This window comes from Sorex araneus, chromosome 5 (assembly GCF_027595985.1).
Source record: "Sorex araneus isolate mSorAra2 chromosome 5, mSorAra2.pri, whole genome shotgun sequence".
NCBI lineage: Eukaryota > Metazoa > Chordata > Mammalia > Eulipotyphla > Soricidae > Sorex > Sorex araneus.
The window spans coordinates 38,712,935-38,735,050 of NC_073306.1; the positions used below are offsets into that span (position 1 = coordinate 38,712,935).

Sequence of the window (22,116 nt, forward strand, 5' to 3'; positions counted from 1 at the left end):
CAGAGTTTAGGGCTAGCACAGCATATAGAAAGTGAGGGCAGATATCTTGGAAAGAACCATCAGAAGGAACCCCAAGGGTTTTTTTGTGTGTTAATTTTTTTTGGTGTTTGGTTTTTTTTTTTTTTTTTTTTTTTTTCCTTTTTGGGTCACACTCGGCGATGCACAGAGGTCACTCCTGGCTCTGCACTCAGGAATTATCCCTGGCAGTGCTCAAGGGACCATATGGATGCTGGGAATCGAACCTGGGTTGGCCGCATGCAAGACAAACACTATCTGCTGTGCTATCGCTCCAGCCCTAAGGAACCCCCAAGTTTTGCTTATAAATTGTCCAAATCTCTCATGGATCAGCCCTTCTGGAGCTAAAGATTATAGTTGTTGCTGACCTCATGGAGAGTTTGGAATGGAATATTGGGACAAATATATTTATATTACAAGTAGTAAAACAGAAGTTACTCTCCATGGCACATCATTTGCAATTTCCAGAGTTGGTATTGTTAAAAAATTAATAATCAAGAAGAAACAGGAACTTGACTCCTACTCAAGAGTTAAGGTGTGGAGGGTCTGGAGCGATAGTACAGTGGGTAGGGCACTTGCCTTGCACACAGCTGACCTGGGTTTGGTCCCCAGCACCCCATATGATTCCCCAAACCGTGCCAGATGTCAGATGAGCAGATAGTATGTGCGGTGCTTCCCTGTGTTTGGGAGCCCACTCCTAGCAGTACTACCACGGTCCCTCTTGGGTCTGGCAGTGCTTGTGAACCACCCGAGCTATACTTTTGAGATAGGATATTGTTCATGGGGGGAGAAGTGAAGCTGCCACACCCATGATGCTCAGAGCTTATTTCTGGCTGTGTGCTCAGGGGCCAGTCCTGGCAGGGCTTGGGGGATCATATATGGTGCAGGGATCAAACTGGGTTAGATGCATGTAAGGCAAGTGCCCTATCTGCTGTGCTTAGCACTGGCCCAATACAAAGGATTTTTAAGTAGCTCTTATATGCTATAAAAAAATACACTTATAATGATTGAATAAATATAAAATCTCAGCAGAGAAATAGAAACTATAAAAAAAATTACCAAATGGAAATTCTGGAACTGAAAAATACATCTAAAATGAAAAACTCATTTGATGGGCTTAACAGATTGAAAATAGCAGAAGAATCTGTTAGATTGAAGATAGATCAGTAGAAATGAACCTAATTTGAAGAACAAAGAATAGCACTCAGTGTGCTGTTTGTGACTTTTTGCTATATCACTTTTAGGACTAGTGCTCTAATAGATATCTGTACTGAGGCCAGGCAGATTAGTGCAGGATTAAGGCACACACCTTGCATGCAGCCAACCCTGTTTGACACCAGCCCTGCATGGGGATTACCAGGTGTAGTCATAAAGGTCCTTGAGCGCTTGCCAGGGTGGACTTGGGGATTCTGGGAATCTCAGCACTGAGCCACTTGGGTGCCCTCTGAGCTACACCACGTGAGATTTCCGGGTAGAATATCATTTCTCCCAGAGATTTTGTTCAAGGGCTTAAAAATCAATTCCCTGACCAGGGGTGATTTGCGATTGAGGAGTTTCCTGAACTCTGGGGTCACCAAGTGCAGTGTCTTGGTATAAGGAAACATTAGGTACAGGAAAGAAGGGAGGAAGGGAGAGAGGGAGGGAGGGAGGGAGGGAAGGAGGGAGGGGAAAAAGAAAGCCTTTTTTTGCTTGCTTTACATGCAGCTGCAACTGTGAACCTGGTTTGTACCACTTTTGGTCCCTGAGCTTTGCCAGAGTGGCCACTGAGTACAGACAGAGGTGTAGTCCATGAGTACCACTTGACGTGGCCAAAAAGAGAAAAGAAGGGAGCCAGAGAGGTGATATAGTGAGTAGGGTGCTTGCTTGCATGTGGCCACCCAGCTCCTATCCCCAACACCCCATATGGTCCCTCAAGCCTGCCAGGAGTGAACCCTGAGCAAAGGGACAAGAGTAAGTCCTGAGCACAGCTGGGTGTGGTCCTCTGTCCCTCCCCCCTGCCCCCTACCCCAGCCCCTGTCAAAAAATAAAAAATAAAGAAGGAAGGCTTTTCTGTCACAGTTGATTGCAGCATGAGAGAAGTTTATTGTGTCTGTTGGGGTCAGATGACTTATACCTATTTCTCCCAGCATTTGACTCAGAATTGGAAATAGTTTTATTTTTAGCTTTTCACAGACCACAATACCTTGAAGTAACCAGATTGATTTTAAGAATGATGAAGTGTTAAAATCTAATGATCATGTTGTATGAGGTAATAAAATCATATTATGGGGTTCTAGGCAGGCACCTGGTTATGTGTCCTAGAAATCTTTGCTGTTCTTAAAGATTAAAGAGGGTTAAGTGGGTCAGGAATAGCCCACTGAGCTTCCTGTTGTTGAACTTCAGGATCTCTCCTCAGCCAGCTTCCAGTATCTTTCTGTTTCTGCTTAATGCCCCCAGACACTCAGTCTCTTGTCTTCTCTGCTTTGGGGAGCTGTTTCCACTTCTTTATCCCTAGGAGTTCTTCCTGAAGTCTAGCAGCTACTGAATATTAGTTCTTTGAGGTCTTTCCTTTTTTCTTTTAAAGGGCCAGAGGGACAGCTCAATAGGCTGAAGTGTACACGCTTTGCCACTGAGCCCCAGGTTCAATCCCTGGCACTGCCCGGTTCATTGAATACTACTAGGAGTAACACCCCACTACCCCCTGCCTAGCAGAGTAGCCCCTGAACATTGCCAGGGACCCCAAAAACCAAACAACCCCCTATCCTAAACAAAAAGCACCTTGGAAAGTGTTAAGCAGCCAGAAATGTTCACATATCATAAATGTATTCTTTAGAATCATCACAGCTCATCATAACCGTGTAACCAATACCTCAAAAGTCTCCACATGGCCCTTAATAGACCTGAATCACTAAGATGAATTTTGCCTATTTCTGTGCATTGTATACTTAGAATCATACAGTATACACTTGTTGTCTTTAGTTTCTTTCTTTCAACATTATGCTTAAGAAACAAATGCATATTGCTGTATATAAAATAGTAATATACCCATTCTATTGTTGAACAATATTATGTATTAATATATATATCAGTTTGTTCTTTTGGGTGGCATGGATGAGTTTCGGTCATACGCAGCAGTTAGGAGTAGCCCCTGGTGGTGTTCAGGGAACCATTTACAGCGTCAGTAATCAAACTGGGGTCAGCTCCGTGCAGGGCAAGTGCCTTACCTCCTGTACTACTCCCCACAGTCTGTTTGGCCTTGGGGATTTGGGTAATTTCTGGTTTGGAACCATTAGACTAACACTGCTGTGAACTTTTTTGTACATAATCATTTTTTAATTTATTTTTGTTTGGGGGTTGCACTCAGGCCTTCCTCCCGGCTGTGCACTCAGGGATCACTTCTGGCGTGACCTGGGGTACCAGGGATCAAACTGAAGCTTGTGCCCTACCCGCTGCACTGTATCTCCAGTTCCCATGTACATAATCTTTGGACTCACACAGGCTTATTCATGTTGTGTCAATGTTATTGCTGATAGTGTTTTATAAAAGGTAGAACAACAGTAACTATAGAGGGTGCTGGAGAGATAATATAGCTGGTAGGGTACTTGGCCTTGCACAGCTGGGTTAGATTCCCAAGTACCCCATGTGGTCCCCTGAGCCCACCAGGAGTGATCTCTGAGTGCAGAGCCAGAAGTAAGTGCTGATCACTACTGGGTGTGGGCACCCTCCCCTACTCCTGCCCTCCTCCCCCCAAAAAAAGTTAACCATAAAAAAGTTACAGAGTTACTAAGCTGTAAAGCTTAGTGGCAGTTGTTAGTTGTATATATGCATACATTTGAATATAAATGTAATATGGCGTTTATATGTATGTGTAGATATTGTAAAGAGTATTTCTTGGTGTCTGCATGAAAAGTTTGGGGGCACTCTTGGTTTTCATTCTTAACTCCCTCTGGACTGGAAGCCTTGCATAACTTCTTGCCTTCACCTTCTATCCTATTGGTAGTCAGATTCCTTGAACTACCACTCTTGTTGTTTTAGTTGATGGAATCATGCTAGAATAATTGACCTCTTCTTGGCTCATCCAGTCAAAAAATGGGGTCAGAGTGGTAGTACAGTGGGTAGGGCATTTACCTTGCTTGCGCCTAACCTGGGTTTGATACCCAGCACCCCCTATCGTGTCCCAAGCATGCCAGGAATGATCCCTGAGTGCAGAGCCTGCCAGGAGTAAGCCCCGAGTACTGCTGGGTGTGGCCCCTAAATACATACATACATACATATATACATAAAGTAAATAGGTTGATGGTACCAGAGAGATAGAACAAAAGTAGGGAGAAAGCCCTGAACATCACTGGATGTGGCCAAAATAGACAAAATCAAGTTGGTAGTGGGGCATAATCTGACTTGAAGATAGATTTTGTTAATAGTGCTTTTAAATAGTTTTCAGTTACTTGCTTTAGTTATCAATCAGTAGCTTTCACCAAGAAATTCCATTTGGAGCATGTTCTTGAGCTCTGGTACTCCGCTGCTTGCTGAAGCCCCTCAGGTGGTGGGTTTGTGCTCTCTACTTTGCCACATCCTGTCTCCGTGGTTCAGTTACTTCTCCTACTTGCCTGAACTGCTGGAAACTGTTGCCTTTGCCACTGTGCCCTACAAAATGAGGGGTGGAGGTAAACTGGATTTTAAAATTGCTGTTTGAAGCCTGAATATTTTCTTTTATTTGATGCCTGTCCAGGACTAGGACCTTTGTTTTGTATACATTTTATCTTTTTATAAATGCCTCTAATTTTTTCCTAACTATAAGTTACAAAGAAGCATGCAGTGCAAAGAAGCACTGCAGTTATGGGTGATCACTGTTGACTTATTATGTTTCTCTGTATATTGTGTTACAAAGAAGCATGCAGTGACAGTTATGTGGTGGTCACTGTTGACTCATTATGTTTCTTTATTGTTTGACTTATTACTATTTGTACATACTAAACTATCACACACTTGGCATATATGACCTTGAAAGATATTTACAATGTATTATGATTATTTAAGAAAAGCAAATTGTGGGTAATGGGTATGGTATTTTACAATATTTTTCCTACCCCTGTCCTCCTTCCTCCCCCCTGCCCCCACCACCATACGTGGAGGTGCTTAGGACTTACTCCTTGCTCTGTTCTCAGGAATCACTTCTGGTGGAGCTTAAGGAACCATAAGTGGTACTGGGAATCAAATCATGGTTGGCTATGTGCAAGCCAAGTACTTACTCACAGTTCTAGCTCTCTGCCTCCCACCCCCATTTTTATGTGGTGCTGGGCATTGAACCCAGCGTCTCACCTATGCAGGGTATGCCTTCTACCACTGAGCTACATTCCTGGCCCCCAGATTTGGTCTTTAAGAGCAGAGGTCAGTAAATCTGGGAGATGGGATATTTTCTTGTCTTTTTGTAAAGAACCAGGCAGTTTTTTCAACTTTTCCTAAATTTTTTTCAGCTTTTCCTAAATCTGTAAGTCTGTTACAACTCCTTGACTGTGCTATTGTGCAAAAGCAATGTAGACAAGACAGAGATGAATGGGGATCCTTGTGTTCAAGTATAACTGTCAAAGCAGGCATTCAGCCTACAAATCATTTTGCTGACTTCTGTCTTAGAGTAGGTTAGGGAAGTTATTTGTCACTTTGGAAAAGAAGTTAGGAACAAGAAGCATTATAAAAGATAATTCTAGTTCTGCTACCCTGAGTATGTTCTCTCCTGGTGGAGAATTGTATCAGGATGGCAGTCTCATATCTTTGTGTCTGTCTTTGTCTCAGGCGCAGGGCCAGGACCTCAGCACAGCTTCGCCTGTGATCATCTTCGCATCAATATTCCAGGATGCAGATGACACAGCGATTCAGGAAGAGCCTCAACAGACAGGTTGGTTACTTGGATGCTTTCCCCACTCCAGTCCCCACACTGACAAAGGGACTCCGTCCTGTGGCTCACTGAAGGGCATGCAGACTCTGTGTGATTCCATTTCCTCCCGCTAAAGTATAGCACTGTAGCACTGTTATCCCATTGTTCTTCGATTTGCTCAAGTGGGAACAAATAACGTCTCCATTGTGAGACTTATTGTTACTGTCTTTGGCATATCAAATACGCCACGGGTAGCTTGCCAGGCTCTGCCATGTGTGTGGGATACTCTTGGTAGCTTGCCGGGCTCTCCGAGAGGGAAGGAGGAATCGAATCCGGGTCAGCCACGTCGGCTGTGTGCAGAAAACATCCTACCCACTGTGCTATTTGTTTTGTTTTTGACCATACTTGGCTCTCAGGCTCAGGACTTATTCCTGGCTCTCAGATCAAGGATCACTCCTGTAAGGGACCATATGGGGATCCAAAGATTGAACCTAGATCAGACATGTGTAAGGAAAGTGCCTTACCCACTGTATTATTGCTCCAGCCTCTGAAGTGTACTTTTCATGAGGGATCAGTGCCTCTTTTTGTTTTGTTTTGGGGCTGCACCTGTCTGTGCTAAGGATTGACCCCTGGTAGCACTCAGAGGACATATGTGGTGCCAGGGTTTCAAAGTGGGGTCATTGGGGTACAAGACAAGTACCTTAACCTTTGCAATATTACTTAGCCCTCAATTCTGCTTTTCCCCTTACTTCCTTTAACAAGGGTCTACTTGCCTGGGACCTTCATTTGCTCTTCTAACAGTTCGTGTTCACTTTCAAAATGAGAGGAGCTGGGACTGGAGTGATAGTACAGTGGGTAGGGCATTTGCCTTGCATGCGGCTGACCCGGGTTCAATTCCCAGTTCCCATATGGTCCCCCAGCACCACCAGGAGTAATTCTTGAGTGCAGAGCCAGGAATAACCCCTGTGCATCGCTGGGTGTGACCCGAAAAGCAAAAAAATAAAAATAAAAAATGAGAGGAGCTGTGAGCTCTTTTTTCTTTGGATATGACATACGCTTCCATGAGTGGGTAGGTCTTCAGATGCTATATCAAATTGTATTTGCATGAAAATCTGTCCCTAAAACTTCCTAGTCGTCAGAATGTGTTCATTGTTCATGCCAAGAAGGATGTCAGAATGTCTAATCTCTTTTCCAGAAAAATCTTTGGGTGCCTCTTTTTACAATTAGGACTGAACTTGGTTTCTAGTTAGAAAGTAAGGTTGATCGTGAAGCCTGGTTATTGACAGGAAGCATCATTAAATGAAAAGCAGGGTGCCAACTTGCTAGCAATGAAAGAATTGGCCCGACCCGACTTTAGTTTAACAGACTTCATCTGGTCTAGCCTATAATGACAGTGTTTTTGTAGTTCATGTAAGGCGCTACATATATATATGTGTGTGTGTGTGTGTGTGTGTGTGTGTGTGTGTGTGTGTGTTTATTTATTTATTTATTTTTTAAAATTTTTCCTGACAGCTGCCTTGATTGAAAGTTTTAATGGTGATGCAGAGTCAGTCAGCGATGTTCCACCGTCCACAGGAAATTCAGCATCTTTATCTCTTCCACTTGCACCACAGCCTGGCATCTCTGAGCCACCCCAGCCTCTCCTATCAGCCTCAGCATCGTCTGCTCCTCCGCCTGCTCCCTCCCTAAGAACTGGTTCCCAGCAAGCTGCATTTGGCAACCCCCCTGCTCTTTTACAACCTCCAGAAGTGCCTGTTCTCCACAGCACACAGTTTGCTGCTAATCATCAAGAGTTTCTTCCGCACCCCCAGGCACCACAACCCCTCGTACCTGGACTGTCTGTGGTTGGTGGGGCTTCTGCGACAGCAGCAGCAGTGGCATCCGCTGTAGCAGCACCACCCCCGCCACAAAGTACTACTGAGCCCCTGCCAGCCATGGTCCAGACTCTGCCCCTGGGTGCCAACTCTGTTCTAACTAATAATCCCACTATAACCATCACCCCTACTCCCAACACGGCTATCCTACAGTCCAGCCTAGTCATGGGAGAACAGAACTTACAATGGATATTAAATGGTGCCACCAGTTCGCCGCAAAACCAAGAACAAATTGTAAGTATTATGTATTAATGGATCCCAGGCAGTGAAGTCTATTTCTACATGAGTGGCATGTTTCCAGGCTTTTACCTCAAAAATAGACAATGGTGATGATACCCTCCCTCATCAGTAGTTCTTTCTCTGAGTCATTGTCCCTGTGGTCAAGTTCTGAGAATGCCATCATCAGTACCTCCACTAGGAAGGCAGAAGAACAACCTTCAGACCCATCTCGCGATGAGCAGTTGAACAAATTTTCCATCTGCAGTCCGATTTTATCATCTAGTCCAAGAAAGCAGTTGACCAAGGCCAAGGCCCAAATCCTTTTGAGGGAAGCAGTTCTGTTCTTTTTTTTTTTTTCTTTTTTTTCTTTTTGGGTCACACCCAGTGATACTCAGGGGTTACTCCTGGGCTTTGCACTCAGGAATTACTCCTGGCGGTGCTTGGGGGACCATATGGGATGCCGGGGATCGAACCCGGGTCAGCCGCGTGCAAGGCAAACGCCCTACCCGCTGTGCTATCGCTCCGGCCCCCAGCAGTTCTGTTCTAAGGCAGAGTCATTGGAACCATTCTGTAGTGGCTGAGTCAGAGGAGTGATCTGTACTCCCTTGGAGACCATGATAGGGCCATTTGCAATCCGTGTTTGGTTTTGATGATTAATAATTTGGTTGTTCAGTTTTTTAAAACTTATGTTTTGGTTTGGGGTGGGGGGCCATACTCAGCTTTGCTCAGGGCTTATTCGTGGTTCTGCACTCAGGGATCACTCTTTGCAGGACTTGGGGGATCCTATGGGGTTTCAGGATTGAACCCAGGTTAGCCATGTACAGGTAAGTGCCCTACCCACTGTACCATCTCTCCAGTCACAAGTAAGCACTTTTAAATGCATTATTCAGTTCATCTCAGCTATCACAAGAGCTTGGTATGGTTTTATGTACGGAGAGCTGATATAAAAAAAAGTTAAATGATCAGCATCGGTCATGCAGCTCCTAAGTACAAAGCGAGGATTTGAACACAGGTAGATCAACCCTAGAACCTACCATGTGCTACTAGATGAGGGGTTCAGAGGTTCAGATTGCTGGCAACTACACAAGGCTTGAGGTATGAGGAGAAATTAGAGAAAGGATAGAGTAGGAGAACATCTCAGTGGAAGTATCATGCTATCAAACAGTTCAGAAAGTTGTTTAGGAATAAATAGTGAGAGTTCTTCTTTCATAAATGGAATGTCAGCCACCTTTGTACACAGTCTTATTTTATTTCCAGATGGCCAGAGTCACTGAAAATGTCTTTTCACGTTTGGAACCAGTCTGCATACATGTTGGCTTTACTCCCTGCCCTCTGAGACTCCAGTTCACTCTGGAGAACTGCAAGGATCACGTGTTATTCCTATTCTATACAATTCATTCTCATGTATTTAAATCATTATTTTATACTGTCATCTCTTATAACTTAGCCAAAAGCTTTTTCATATTCTTCTGGGACTTTTTTTAGAAGCACTTTTTGTTCCACTGGGGGATAGTAGACAAAGCCCCTTAGAAGTATGACTTGAAGAAGCCCTGTAGTTAATTTAGTAGTCTCTGAGTGGCTGCTGAGAACAACTTTCTAGTCCTGCTTAGTGTTTTATATATAGCTAATTTCACTGTGTGCCAAGAACTCAACATGCCTCAGCTCACTTCATCTTCACTTCCTTTGGGCATTCTTTGCTTATGATCCCCATTTTAACAGACGAAGATACTGAGACTCTAAGAGGACAGGTCACTTGCCTTACCTCAACAACTAATAAAATGAATTTTTACTGAGACATAACTGGTTGCAGGGCCTAATTCTGAGCAATACCCTCTGCAACCTGAACTACCTTTAGGCTTTGCAGGGGCTGTTTAGTGTTTCAGCAGAAGCCTCGGCCTGTCAGCATAATCTAGCAGGGGTTGGGATACATGATTTTCCAGGCTTCAAAAGACCTAGGGAGAGCTTAGAAAACTCTGAAAAGCATCAGCTTGAGACAAGCAGCCTTGGATGGTTTTTAGGCACACAAAACTGAGTGGATCAGACATCTGGGACAGAGCCACGGAGTAGGGGACAAAGCTGGCTACATCCTCAGCACTGAATGTCAAACGGAGCCGTGATCTCATATCCAAACACAAACTGTCACTCAGTACAAAATTCCCTGAACACTGAAGGTTTTCTGTGCTTTTGGACCATCTTTACAACTAGGGAGATTTTCCGTCCCGGAAATCTCCATATTTTAGTGGCCACAAATGTGTTACTTTTTTTCATTGTTTTTTGTTTTGTTTTTTAATTTTTATTGTATTTTTTTTTTCCAGCAGCAAGCATCTAAAGTTGAGAATGTGTTTTTTACCACTGCAGTACCAGTAGCCAGTAGCACAGGTATGTAATACTTAGTCTAAAAGAAGCTTCAACTCTCTGGGCCCCTTGAAACACAGTTGCTTTGTCCCAGTTTCTAAGACTTTAAAATTTAGTTTGTGATAATTGTATTTTTTATTTATTAAGAGTATACGGGACTGGAGCAATAGCACAGCGGGTAGGGCATTTGCCTTGCACGCAGCCAACCCAGGTTCGATTCCCAGCATATCATATGGTCGCCAGGGGTAGTTCCTGAGTGCAGAGCCAGGAGTAACCCCTGTGCATTGCTAGGTGTGACCCAAAAAAAGCAAAAAAAAAAAAAAAAAGAGAGTATTTGCAGTTTTCAAATGCTCTTATGGTATAAATCTCACATTTAACAGGCTTTCAGTAGTAAGGATTCTTCCCCTTTCAAATACAACTTTTAAATATAACCAGAAAAAGTTTGAGAGATAACGCTAAAGAGAGTAGTTGTTAATTCACAGTACTCTTCTCAGGAGGAATAGCATCTTGGTCAGAGATTCCTAGTGAGCATGATGCTCTTTTCTTCAATTTTTATATATTCAGAAACTGGGTTTCTGGGACCTGCATTGTAGCACGCTGGCAGAGTGCGTGCCTCACATGTATGAGGTCCTAGGTTCAATCCCCGGTATCCATAACAGAAGTCGACATCCTGAAAGGTTGAGTCCCTCCAAGCCATAAGTGAGTTTGTGGCAGAGTAGAAGCACTAGTTCTCAGGCCTCCTAACTCCTACTCTTACCTCCTGCCCCATGGAGATCTCTTGCCTTATTGTGAGACCTCCCCGAGCTTGTCTGAAGTCAGTGTGCACCACACACAGATACACAAAAGAGAATGTGCATGCTTGCAAGATTGACTTGGTTGTATAAAAGGAGATAAACTGATGCCTGCTGTGTGTTAGAGGCCTGAGGCTCCACATGATTGAAACATCCTAATGCAGCAGGCAGAGCTAAGTAAGTCGTGGGCCAGCTGCCTCCTGCCAGCTCTCTCTGGAGCCCTCTGGAGACGTCAGGAGAGGAGGAGTAAGCTGGCTCTTCAAAGATGACTAAGTTCTCCAAAGAACAACCTATCTGGGGAGGTTAGATATTGGGGAGAACCTGGAGGTCATAGGCACCGTAGACATGAAGAAACTGTCAGGAAAAGGTGGGTGTCCGCCATGACTGGCAAGGGAAGTTGCTGGGGAATACGGCTGAAATTAAGCCAGGAAGATAAGCTACTTTAAGATGGTATGTATGACTTACTGAGGAATAGGAATTTTGTCTTGGAGGGGACGGGAGAGAGTTCGGCTTTGTACCAGAGAAGGGAGGTGTTGTGATTGGAAGTCAGACAAAGCCCGAAGCATGGTGGTAGCCACCCCACTCACCATTCCTGCCTCTATGGCCCTCAGCTCCCAGCCTTTACCCCATTACCCTTCATCCCCGCGGCCTGCGCCCACTTGAAGAGCAGTGTCTCTCGCCTCTCTCGCAGGGAGCTCTGTACAGCAGATTGGCCTCAGTGTTCCCGTCATTATCATCAAGCAAGAGGAGGCCTGTCAGTGTCAGTGTGCTTGCCGGGACTCTGCCAAGGAGCGGGCAGCCAGCAGGAGAAAGGGCTGCTCTTCCTCACCCCCTCCAGAGCCCAGCTCCCAGCCTTCTGAAGGGCCCAGCCTGAAGCTACCGTCACAGACTTTCTCCTCTCCTATGCCCCTCTCTCCATCCTTCACCTCCACCGTGCCCTCTTCCTGTGAGCAAAGCAGACAAGCAGAGCCTCCTCCAGACCCCCAGACAGAAACGCTAAGTGCCATGGATATGTCTGAGTTTCTGTCCCTCCAGAGCCTGGACACGCCGTCCAACTTGATTCCTATTGAAGCACTACTGCAGGGGGAGGAGGAGATGGGCCTGGCCAGCAGCTTCTCCAAGTGAAAGGCCCAGAGGGGCTCACCTCTGGAAGAGGATGAGTCGAAAGCGTAACGGGGTCAGCAGTCTGAAGGATGAAGAAGTCTACTGTTTGGAATCCTCACCTTTCCAATGTGTTTTCTTTCTTCATATCCAGGAGCATCCATTTTAAAGAACTGATCTTTGGGAAAAAAATAACCAACAAAAAAAAAAACACAAAACAAACAAAAAAAGCTAAGTTATAAATGAACTATTTGGCTGCACTGTATGTCACTTTTGCTTATTGTCATGTGAATTTGGAAAATTAAGGTTACTCGTGCGCATAAAAATTCTAAATGAAAGGGCGTGGTTTCCATCAATCTGATGCTGCCCATCACTTGCACTGGGGTCTTTGTGGTTTGGGCAGCGTATTCGGAGTCGGGTACTGCTTCTTCCTGTCTGTCTTGAGTCCGAGGCTGAAGCTGGCTTGGAAAGTCGACCCTTGCTTCATCAGAGAGGGCACTGCTAAGGCAGGTCAGGCTTCGGGGAGGCCGGACAGGGACTGGGTGAGGTGGTCGTGTCGTTTGTGCCTGGTGTCGGTGGAGCTCAGGGTGACTATGGCAGTCTCTTTTCCAGCCTGCTTCAGCACAAGTGGGCCGCTGGAGCCCGGCCCAAGGCTGCAGGGTGAGCCGGTTCTGCAGTTGTTGACTGCTCTCTGGACGAAGCGCGGGCAGAGCAGGTTCTCCCACCATGATCACGGTCTGAACCCTCCTGACTCTACGGCTCAGTTACTGGCCAGGGCTTGTAGCTCAGTCACAGTGGATACGCATGGGGAACATCTTGTTTTGTCCTAGAGTGGACACATGGCTTATGACCAGTGCTGGTTGGTGGTCTGCCTTTCTTTCATATTTTCTTCCTCAGAGCAGAGTTGCTGTATTTTGCTTAGCAGGTGGTGAGGCTTTAAGGGAGTTGAAGGTGGCATGTAATTGGCAGGCCAAGTGTTTAGGTTCGGGCTAGACCCCTGGTTTCCCTGCCCCATCTCCTCCACCTCTAACCCCACTGGATTTTGCATACAGCCTACTACAGTGCAAAGAAGGATGTGACTTGTTCAGGTTAGTCATGATTTCTAAACAAAACATATATATAAATATATAGATATATATATTTAAAAAAAAAACACAAAACGATGATCTTCTACTCAGGGTAAAACAAAAAAAAAAAATTCCCCTTCCACCAAAAAGCCTGAAATGTTGCAATAAGTTCTCTCATTTGGAATGTTTCATTAAGTTGTGTTTTAGGGAAAATATGTTTTTGATCTGTGTATGGAATTATATGTTCGCCTTTAGCTCCAAGTCATTGCCTCTTAAAATAAAACATAAAATACAATCCACATGAAAATGTAAAGTTTCTCTCATCTGGCTATGTTACTGTAATAGTGAGTGTTCACCGGACTCACTGAGCTCAGAAACTAGGCATAGGCACGCCCCGGGTCTAGGCGAGGCCTCCGCCTTGAGCAAGGGCAGGGTTCCCTAGACAGGGCTGCTCTTCCCAGCCAATGACATCAGGCCAAAAGAAGCTCTCACTTGGCCTTTCTTTTCTACTCTCTAATGTAAAGAGATCTGCATTTGTCACTCTCTGAGCCATTACTCAGGGTCAGCCAACACAGTGTTCAGAGCAGATCATTTACTGCGGAGACAGTGGTTCTGCCTTTATTCAGGGACAGACTTGGACAAGAGGACAGTGGTGATAATTGTTGTTACTGCCAGGAGGAGAAATGGGCACAAGCAGCTGGTGGTTTCTCATTCCTGGAGTCTAGTCAGGAGATAAGATTCTTCTTGCTCTTCTGCACTCCCTGCCCCCGATGGCTGGGGGGTTCTGGCAACTAAAGTCCCAGGAAACCATCTGCTGACCTTGGGTTGTCTTTGGCTATCTCTGGACTTCACATCCATTGGAAGCTTTGAGGTAGGGCCCTCGCTGTTCTGAGAGCAAAGGACAGAATGCGATTCTCCACCTTAGCTCATGTTGGAAGGCAGAAATGCTCTCCCCCCAAATTTTCATTGTACTGTCACTTGGATTGGGTTCTCTGGGAGCTGGCAAGGGAAGCAGGAGCCCAGAGAAGCCATTGGAAGCACTGGCAGTGTAAAATACTGCTTCTTCCAGGTTAGCCAGAGCTTATGTGGGGACCTCCCCAGTGGCTTTTCTGCTCTCCAAAGATCAGGGTGATGAAGAAGCCTCTTAAATCACTGTTTGGGCTGACAGGTTTTTCTAGTTGAAGTATCTGCCTTTTGTGGGTGACTCAAGATTTCAAGGAGACTATTAATTCAAATCAGCTTTGGAAAAATCAGGAACATGTTGTAAAATGCTAGTAAGGGCAAGTTTATTCCACAGGGTAGTCTTTCTTTCCTCTTCCGGGACTCTTTCCCTCCCCTCCCTATTCTGTTAACCTGACCCCTGGTGCCAAAGACCTTGGAAAAAGAAAGGGTCTGTGGCAGAACTGGAGCAAGAATGAGCCTCTATGAAAAGTTTAAGTTCCCAGACCCGGGGACTAGTGTAGGGCCAAGTTAGGAAAGCTCTGCAGACTTCTAGTGGGTGAGAGCAAGCCTTTCTTCCTCCCTATGGTAACTTGTAGCCTCTTAACCCTGTGTAGTTTCCTATTTCCAACTCCCACTAGCATTGCCAGTTAGACTGCCCCTTTAAAGGGTGCTTGTCAATACCAGGGGTTGGAAATTCTTGGGCTCAGGGGCTCGTAGGGAAAGTTGGCTGGCGCTGCCAACTGCCTTAGTGAATTTGACCCTTACAAGGCAGAGTGGGCAGGACATTGTGGGGGAAGTGGTTCTGCTTTTCCTGGCAGAGTCTGGCCAGTCTCTGGGGGCATCAGTTTTCCCATGTGGCTGAGTGATGAGACAAGGTGGTGTCACTTATTAAATTCTAACCCCTCTAGAAAGGAGATCATGGTACAAAACCCGGAGGGACCTTAGGTATGAAGACCTCTCTGGATAGAAGGCAAGGGACTTCTTTTCACCTCCTCTGGAAGAGCCAGAAGACTGGAGAGTTTTACATTTCAGGGCAGTGGACTAATGGGGATAGTGGAGGGTGGGTAGTTTTTCTTGAAAGACTTTGTATAATGTTGAATGTGTCCAAAGGGACAAGTTTGCAGAACCTCATATTGGTATATTAAAGAAATAATAAAAAAAAGCACTTTAGGTTATTTTATCTTTAACCCAATTGCTGCAATTTATTTTGTGTATGTATGTATGTGTGTGTGTGTTTGTGTGTGTGTGTGTGTACTTTCCACAGTTTTACTTTTGCTCAGAATAAAAAGTTAAATTGAAGTGTAAAAAGAAAAGCACTTACCTTGGTGCAATATATGTAGTTTGATAGTCGTTTTCCCATGTGGCTGTGGCCTGGCCACCTTTTTTCCACCGGATCAGCCCTGTACCATGAAGGGAATACTATTTTGTGTTTTCAGCATCTGTTCAATCTATGCAAGCCTTCCCTGTGCCCGAGGGCACCCCCTCAGGCTCCCCGAAGAACTGCTTGAGTTTTCTGCTGACTGTTGAGGCCTTTCTTCATGACTTCTTGGTCCCTGGCCATCTTTTTCCTCTCACTGCTACAAAGTGATGCCTGAGAGGAAGGAACAGGTTGTTCCTATGGAGTAACCTGGCACCTTCTAGATTTTGATATTTTGTAATCCCATCCACGGTCCTTAATCTTAAAGGCTTTTCCAGAGTCACTGAAAACCATTGATATGTGCAACTGCAACATCTGCTAGAGTTTAAGGTTTTCCTACACCACCAATCAGAAATATGTTTGGAGAAATGGTCGTGGTGGTGGGAGGGAAGAGGGGGCAGCAGGAACCATTGCCAGACTGTTCTCCAGGTCCGTGTTGAGTATTTTAAGCAAAACGGCACTCCAGCCTTCATTAAAAGTCCAGTTAACCAGGCTGTATCAACTTTCTTCCCGTTTTCACCCTCATTTTGTGTTCAGTTCTCAGGCATTACAGAAGAGAGCAGCTTAAATATATATTTCAACCAAAGCAGGAAGATTTTGTCAGATCAGATATACACATGGTTCTGCTGTGATGGACATCAGAAACCCCATTCCTTAATGTTTGGGGGAGTGCCAAGTGGTAACAGAACTGAAATACACATATTTCTGATTGGTCAGTCATTGTAACCTGTTTTATATGATTTTTTGGAGAGAGGGACAGGCTCTTTTTTTTTTTTTTTTCCTCATGCCTTTGGGAAGCTGATGATCACTATTTGGGCATTTCTCACTGTTACTCCTGTTCAAGAGAGGGCTTCTCAGTCTGCACTAAAAAAAAAATGCAAACTAAACTGGATCTTTATATCAGTGTGTACATAGTACAAGCTTTTTTACTAGAAGGAGAACTAAAACCCCACGCTGCCCTTTTGGTGGTGTGTCTGCTGGGCCAAAAATTGGGTGATTGTGAGTGTCACTTTCTCAGCTCAATGCAGTTTCTACTCTTTTCATATGGGAAATTTTTCATAAAGTCTTTTTTCACCAAAACCCAGGGGTGTTTTATGCAATATCCTTGTTATCCTTGTAGTGGTGCCAAGTCTGAGGCCTCGCTTGCCCTTCTCCCCTGTGTCCTCAGGCCTCCCTCGGGCACTGTTTGACTCAACAGTCTCTATCCTTTGTTGTGTTTGGAGAATATGGAGGCAGGGGTCGAGATCTCGGTGGCTGTGCCTGCCCCCTTCAGAATTCCCTGTTTGGGGAAGGTGGCTGGAAACAGGTTTTTGCTGCATCTCTGGCTCAGATCTAGACAGGGAAGGCAAGACCCCCCCCACGAGAATCTTCTTTTTTGACACACAGTCATTGGCCGGGAGGTCTTGGTGACAGTTTTTTTAAAATCCCAAATGGTTTTATTTGGATTATGTAAAAGCCTATCTAGTTTCTTTAAGTGTAAAACATGGGAATAACGGACTTTCACTGAGCGATATGAAAACGTTACAGGTTCAGTACTTCCAAAGGAAGAAACCTCCAAACCCAAAAAAAAAGAGTAAATATGAATTTGTATTTTTGAAGAATGTGAAATAATGGTGTTTGCTTAATTGCTCATTTTGTATAAACTTAATATTGTACTTTAAATATCTGCTAAGAAGTGAAAATTTAACTTTTTGGAATTGAAAAAGCAATATTAAATACTAATGAAATCCTAATTAAAAGCTTATTTAAATCTGGTAGTATATGTGGCATTTTTTTCCCCAACCCTGCCCACGGTCAGTTTTCAACCACTGTTTCCCCTCCCCCAGCCAACAGCATCTTAGACAGAAAAGAAAGATCGGTCACCAGCAAAGTCTGCAGGGTTTCCTTTTAATCAAGGCTCTGCTCAAATTGTTTTGCGGGGACTGTGCCCCCATAGCATGAAATGGACATGTAACACCACCTGGATCTCCCCAAGCAGGCCGGACCATTCTGGCAAGCACTGCTGGTCTGTCCAAATCCGGGCAATCAGACTGGGTATTGGTTGGCTACATTTCAAAGCTCAGCAACTGCCTTCTGCCAGGATGAAGTGGGAGTGAACCAGCTGCTAGCAGAGCTGCCACCACAGGCTGAGAGCCAAGTACCAGCCACGACCGATGAAGACTGACCCTTTATACAGGGAGTTGCTCAGAGTCCGGCCACCAGCCCCGAAGAGGGAGAGAAGTCTGGGTGCCCAGCTCGAGGGCAGTCAGGGCTCAGCAGCTCCATTGCCAGCATCCTTCGGAATGCCACCCCTGGCGGGGACAGCCGGCTGGGACAGTGCTCCGGGTTTGGCTGGGACGTTCTGGTTGGAACAGAAAGGGGGTGGGGGTGCGGGGGAAATGAGGCCGGGTGGAAAGGCCCGGACTAGGCCCCGCGAGGGTTCGGCACTTGGGTAGCATTTAACTTTTCAAAGCCTCTCGCCCAGGCGAAGGGGTTCGGGGCAGAGCTGTGGGGACAATCTTCCACCCTCCTGGGGAAGCTGGGACTGGAGTCCAGCCACGGGACAATCCCCGCTCCCTAGGCCCAGCCCGACGTGGGCACTGACCCCGCCACCAGCTGGCTCCGGGCGCCGGCGGCCCAACTGCCGCAGCATCTCCTCGCAGGCGGCGATGGTGTCCAGGAGCTGCCGCTGCCGCTGCTCCACGGCGTCCAGCAGCTGCTGGGCGCGCTCATCCCGGGGCGGCTGCGGGGGGGGCCTCCCGCCGAGCCCCAGCCCCGCCTTCCCACGGTCCACGCCGGCAGCCTCCCTGCCCAGGAGAGAGCGAGAAACAGATGGTCAGGGCCGTGGCTAGCGCGGGCTTGGAGACCCGTCCCCCGCCCCGACGGGCCCCCTCTCACCCCCGCGACCAGTCTGAGCCGGGGCCCCATTCCATCTCCGCCTGCGCGGCCCGGCCACCGCCCCCCTTTCGGCCGCCCCCTCCCCAGAGCTGGGCCAAGGCTCCGCAACGCTGCGCCCCGCCCCGTCCCCACCGGTCTCCTTCAGTCCTCCGGGGGGCCGCGGTCCCTTTAAGCGGCCCGGCGCCAGGGCGGGGCCGCCTCTCCTGGGCCGGAAGCTGGCTGGCCGCGTCACTTCCTCCCGGAAGCAGGCCTCGGCGGATGTCTCCGGCGCTCCCGTGCAGGGGGTTGAGGGCCGCCGTGGCTGCCAGCGCGGGGCTGAGCGAGGGGCCGGCGGGCTCCGCCCGGACCGGCCTCCGCCTCCTCCCGCCGAGCCCCGCGCCGGGCGCCCGGCGGCTGCGGCTCCCGGGGAGCGGGGCCGCGCGCGCCGCGAGCCCGGAGCGCGCCGGCTGGAGCGAGGCGCTGCGGGCCGCCGTGGCCGCGCTGCGCGCCGGCGCCGTGGTGGCCGTCCCCACCGACACGCTGTACGGCCTGGCCTGCTCGGCGAGCTGCCCGGCGGCGCTGGCCGCCGTGTACCGCCTCAAGGGCCGCAGCCAGGCCAAGCCGCTGGCCGTGTGCCTGGGCCGCGTGGCCGACGTCTACAGGTGAGGCGCGGGGCGGCCCCGCGGGAGGGGCTTCCGGTGCCGGGCGGGCGGGCGGGGCGGGCGCCCCCGCGCCGCTGGACGCTGCGTCCCCGCCTAGGTACTGCCGCGTGAGCGTGCCCGACGGGCTGCTGCGAGACCTCCTGCCCGGGCCCGTGACGCTGGTGATGGAGCGTTCGGACGAGCTGCACGAGGACCTGAACCCCTTCACGCGCGTGAGTTGGGGGCGCCCGGGGCCGGCGGGAGCCGGGGCCGCGCAGCCGCAGCCGCCGCCGCCGGGCCCTGAGCGCCGCTGTCCCCGCAGCTGGTGGGCGTCCGCATCCCCGAGCACGCCTTCATGCAGGACCTGGCCGGCGCCTTCGGGGGCCCCATCGCGCTCACCAGCGCCAACCTCAGCGCCCAGGCCAGCTCCCTGACCGTGGAGGTGAGCCCCGGGGCGGGGGAGGAGGGGGGAAGATGGGGCTTGGCATCATTTCTTCTGTTTGCGAACGGAGCTGTTGCCGAGTGAGCTTGGTGGTGGTTATAGGGAGGCTGTAGTGAAAACTGTTGGGGGGCGGGGTGGTGCTTGTTTCATTGCCGCATCCGGCGGTGCTCAGACTGACTTACCTGGCTCTGTGCTCAGAAATCATCCTGGCAGGGGCTCAGGACCATATGGGGTGCCGGGAATTGAAGTAGGGGGGGCGACCTGCAAGACAAGCGTGTCCTATTCTCTGTACTATCGCTCCAGCCCCCAACCACCTTTTCTTCGTAAAGAAAATTATCCCTCACTCCTCTGGAAATAAACCTTTAAGTGAACAAATAGAAAGTCCCCCTTTGGGTGGTTTGATGCCTGGAGCAGTAGGGCCACTGTCCCCTACTCTGACACTGCTGTAGACTTGACTGATGTCTACAAGTTCACCTCCAGGTCTGCATTAGGTGGGAATTCGTAGCTTTCCAGCACACAATTGCCTTATCCAACAGATCCAAAAAGGACCAGAGCAAGGCCAATACTAAATCATAAGTTCTTCATATTTATGATTTCCTGTCTCAGTTTCCTAGGCTAACTGCAGCTGAAGCGTCTTCTGTGTGAATAGATGATGCTGTAGCTCATACCTGGGTGGGAATGACGGGGCCGTAGCTCAGGGAGTGCAAATAGCATGCCTGGAAATGTCCGCCCTCTTTTCCTCTCACTCTGATCCTGAGTCAGGAGCAGAGTGCAAGAGCTGGGCAGAGGTTGAGTGACCATCCTCTTTTACCAGTTAAGTGAAATTTAATAGCAAGTTCAGGGTTGCTTCCTCACATTTGAATCCACCGAGGATTTTACTTAGCAGTGTGTGGAACTTCCTGTGTGCATAGCAAGATGTTCTTTTGTCGTAACTCTAGGAGTACTGACCAGTGTGTGGTGGGGATGCAGGGGTGGGATATCTGGAACACAGGGCTGCAGGGAGGAAGGTAGATGCCTCCGTGTGATCTTTCAATTATTTAAGAACTCTCTGTGCAGGTGGTATCATGCTCTTCCTCTGCCTCAGGAGTTCCAGGACCTCTGGCCTCACTTGGCCCTGGTCATCGATGGAGGGCCAATCGGGGATAGCCAGAGCCCCGTGTGTCGCCTAGGCTCCACTGTGGTTGACCTGTCTGTTCCTGGAAAATTCAGCATCATACGGCCTGGCTGGTGAGTCTCTTTTCTAAGTGGCATGGGGGTGGGATTTGAGGGTGATTGGAAGATGTGTGCCCCCTGCCCCCCCTTTACAAAATGCAGGTTGTCACTCTTGCCTCAGAAGTAGACAGAGTGAGATTGCTTGTTGTTACTTGCTGACTTCCTTAGTCAGGACCCAAAAGGACTCATCTAGGGTTATAAGGACTTGTCTAGCGTTACGGGCATAGTGAGACCAGGTCGTTGAGAGGTCTCTGATCTCAAGGCTGGTGGGCTTTGGTGTTTGAAGTCAAACTCATAACCCTCCTTTGCTTCCTCCTCAGTGCCCTGGAAAGAACTACAGCCATCCTCCAACAGAAGTACAGCCTGCTCCCCTCACACGAACCCTGCTCGTGAGGAAGAGCATGCTCAGGATGGTGTGGACACTGTGTGTCTGTCTGCTGGTAGTCGGCAAGGCCTCGTTTGCAGAGGTTACTGGGGCTACCCCGCCAGTCACCTGACCCTTGAACTCTTCCTAAACCCTGGAGACCAAACCCCAGAAATGACGGGGTTAGCCACATGTCACCTGGCAGAGGCTGTATTTATTATCCGTAATTTCTTATATTGGCCAAAAGCTAAATAGAAACTTTCAAAGATTCCTAAGGTGGCCTTCTTTTGATCATTTCCTCTTGGCTTTTAAGAAATAACAGTTTCTTGAGGAGAGGGAGGTATTGGTCCACACCCAGCAGTGCTCAGGGTGCCGGGTTGAGAGGTGGGTGGGGAACGTCAAACCTGGTCGGCTGCATGCAAGGCAAGCATCTGTCTCCTGTTGAACAAGGGTTTGCCCTGTTTGGAATCTAATGAGAACTGCTCGGTAGGAGTAACATTGGAGGTCCCCATCAACTGGAATAGCAGCTGACAGTGTTTGAAGTTTCAAGGGACCAAAGACATAGTTTGTGGTCTTGAAACTGGAGCCAGGTTGGGATAAATACCGTGGGGCCACAAGCCAAACGGCCTTTCCTCGAACCCAGAGACCTGGTGGTACCGTGTGCTGTCACTGCTGAGAGTCACCGTATTGGTCTGCTCAGCTGGCAGGGTCAGAACAGGACAGAGAAGGAATTCTAGTTAGAGGATATTTAAAAAATAAACTATGCTTTTTAATGGTAAATTTTCTTATTTATTCATAAAATATAAGGAACAGTGCCCACAACACTCTAATTATTTAAACACATTGTCTATTTTGCTGCCTCATCTTTATTCATGTTATACCAATTATAAACATAATGATTGGGCCGTTTGACTTTGTTCTTCTTCAATAGAAAATAATGCTATTAAACATTCCTCATAAGTGGTTTGT

General features: G+C 47.8%; 3 protein-coding genes across 5 annotated transcripts in view; 2 read left to right on the forward strand and 1 right to left on the reverse strand.

Annotated features, from left to right (window-relative positions):
- MTF1 (metal regulatory transcription factor 1) overlaps positions 1-17,389 on the forward strand; it is a 52,978-nt gene extending 35,589 nt beyond the window's left edge. Inside the window, exons 7-10 of one of the 2 annotated variants that reach the window (XM_055139406.1) lie at positions 5,785-5,887; positions 7,379-7,974; positions 10,275-10,338; positions 11,797-17,389. In XM_055139406.1, coding sequence (XP_054995381.1) covers positions 5,785-5,887; positions 7,379-7,974; positions 10,275-10,338; positions 11,797-12,230 — 1,197 coding nt within the window. In that variant the 3' untranslated portion in view covers positions 12,231-17,389. The remainder of the gene's footprint in view (positions 1-5,784; positions 5,888-7,378; positions 7,975-10,274; positions 10,339-11,796) is intronic. The other variant, XM_055139407.1, reaches the window with a different exon arrangement.
- Positions 17,390-17,503: 114 nt separating this feature from the next.
- Positions 17,504-18,773, reverse strand: C5H1orf122 (chromosome 5 C1orf122 homolog). Of its 2 annotated transcripts, none has more exons than XM_055138493.1 (3): positions 18,642-18,773; positions 18,217-18,418; positions 17,504-17,973 (listed from the first exon to the last, which is right to left on the reverse strand). In XM_055138493.1, the coding sequence occupies exons 2-3, from the start codon at positions 18,262-18,264 to the stop codon at positions 17,878-17,880; spliced, it is 144 nt and encodes a 47-aa protein (XP_054994468.1). In that variant the 5' UTR covers positions 18,265-18,418; positions 18,642-18,773; the 3' UTR covers positions 17,504-17,877. The 2 variants fall into 2 exon arrangements, with proteins under 2 accessions (XP_054994468.1, XP_054994467.1); XM_055138492.1 differs by having other exon boundaries at positions 18,510-18,642.
- Positions 18,768-22,110, forward strand: YRDC (yrdC N6-threonylcarbamoyltransferase domain containing). The gene is made up of 5 exons (XM_055138491.1): positions 18,768-19,150; positions 19,248-19,362; positions 19,452-19,571; positions 20,656-20,798; positions 21,104-22,110. Exons 1-5 carry the CDS (start codon positions 18,768-18,770, stop codon positions 21,174-21,176), a joined length of 834 nt encoding a protein of 277 aa, XP_054994466.1. The 3' UTR covers positions 21,177-22,110.
- Positions 22,111-22,116: the final 6 nt, after the last annotated feature.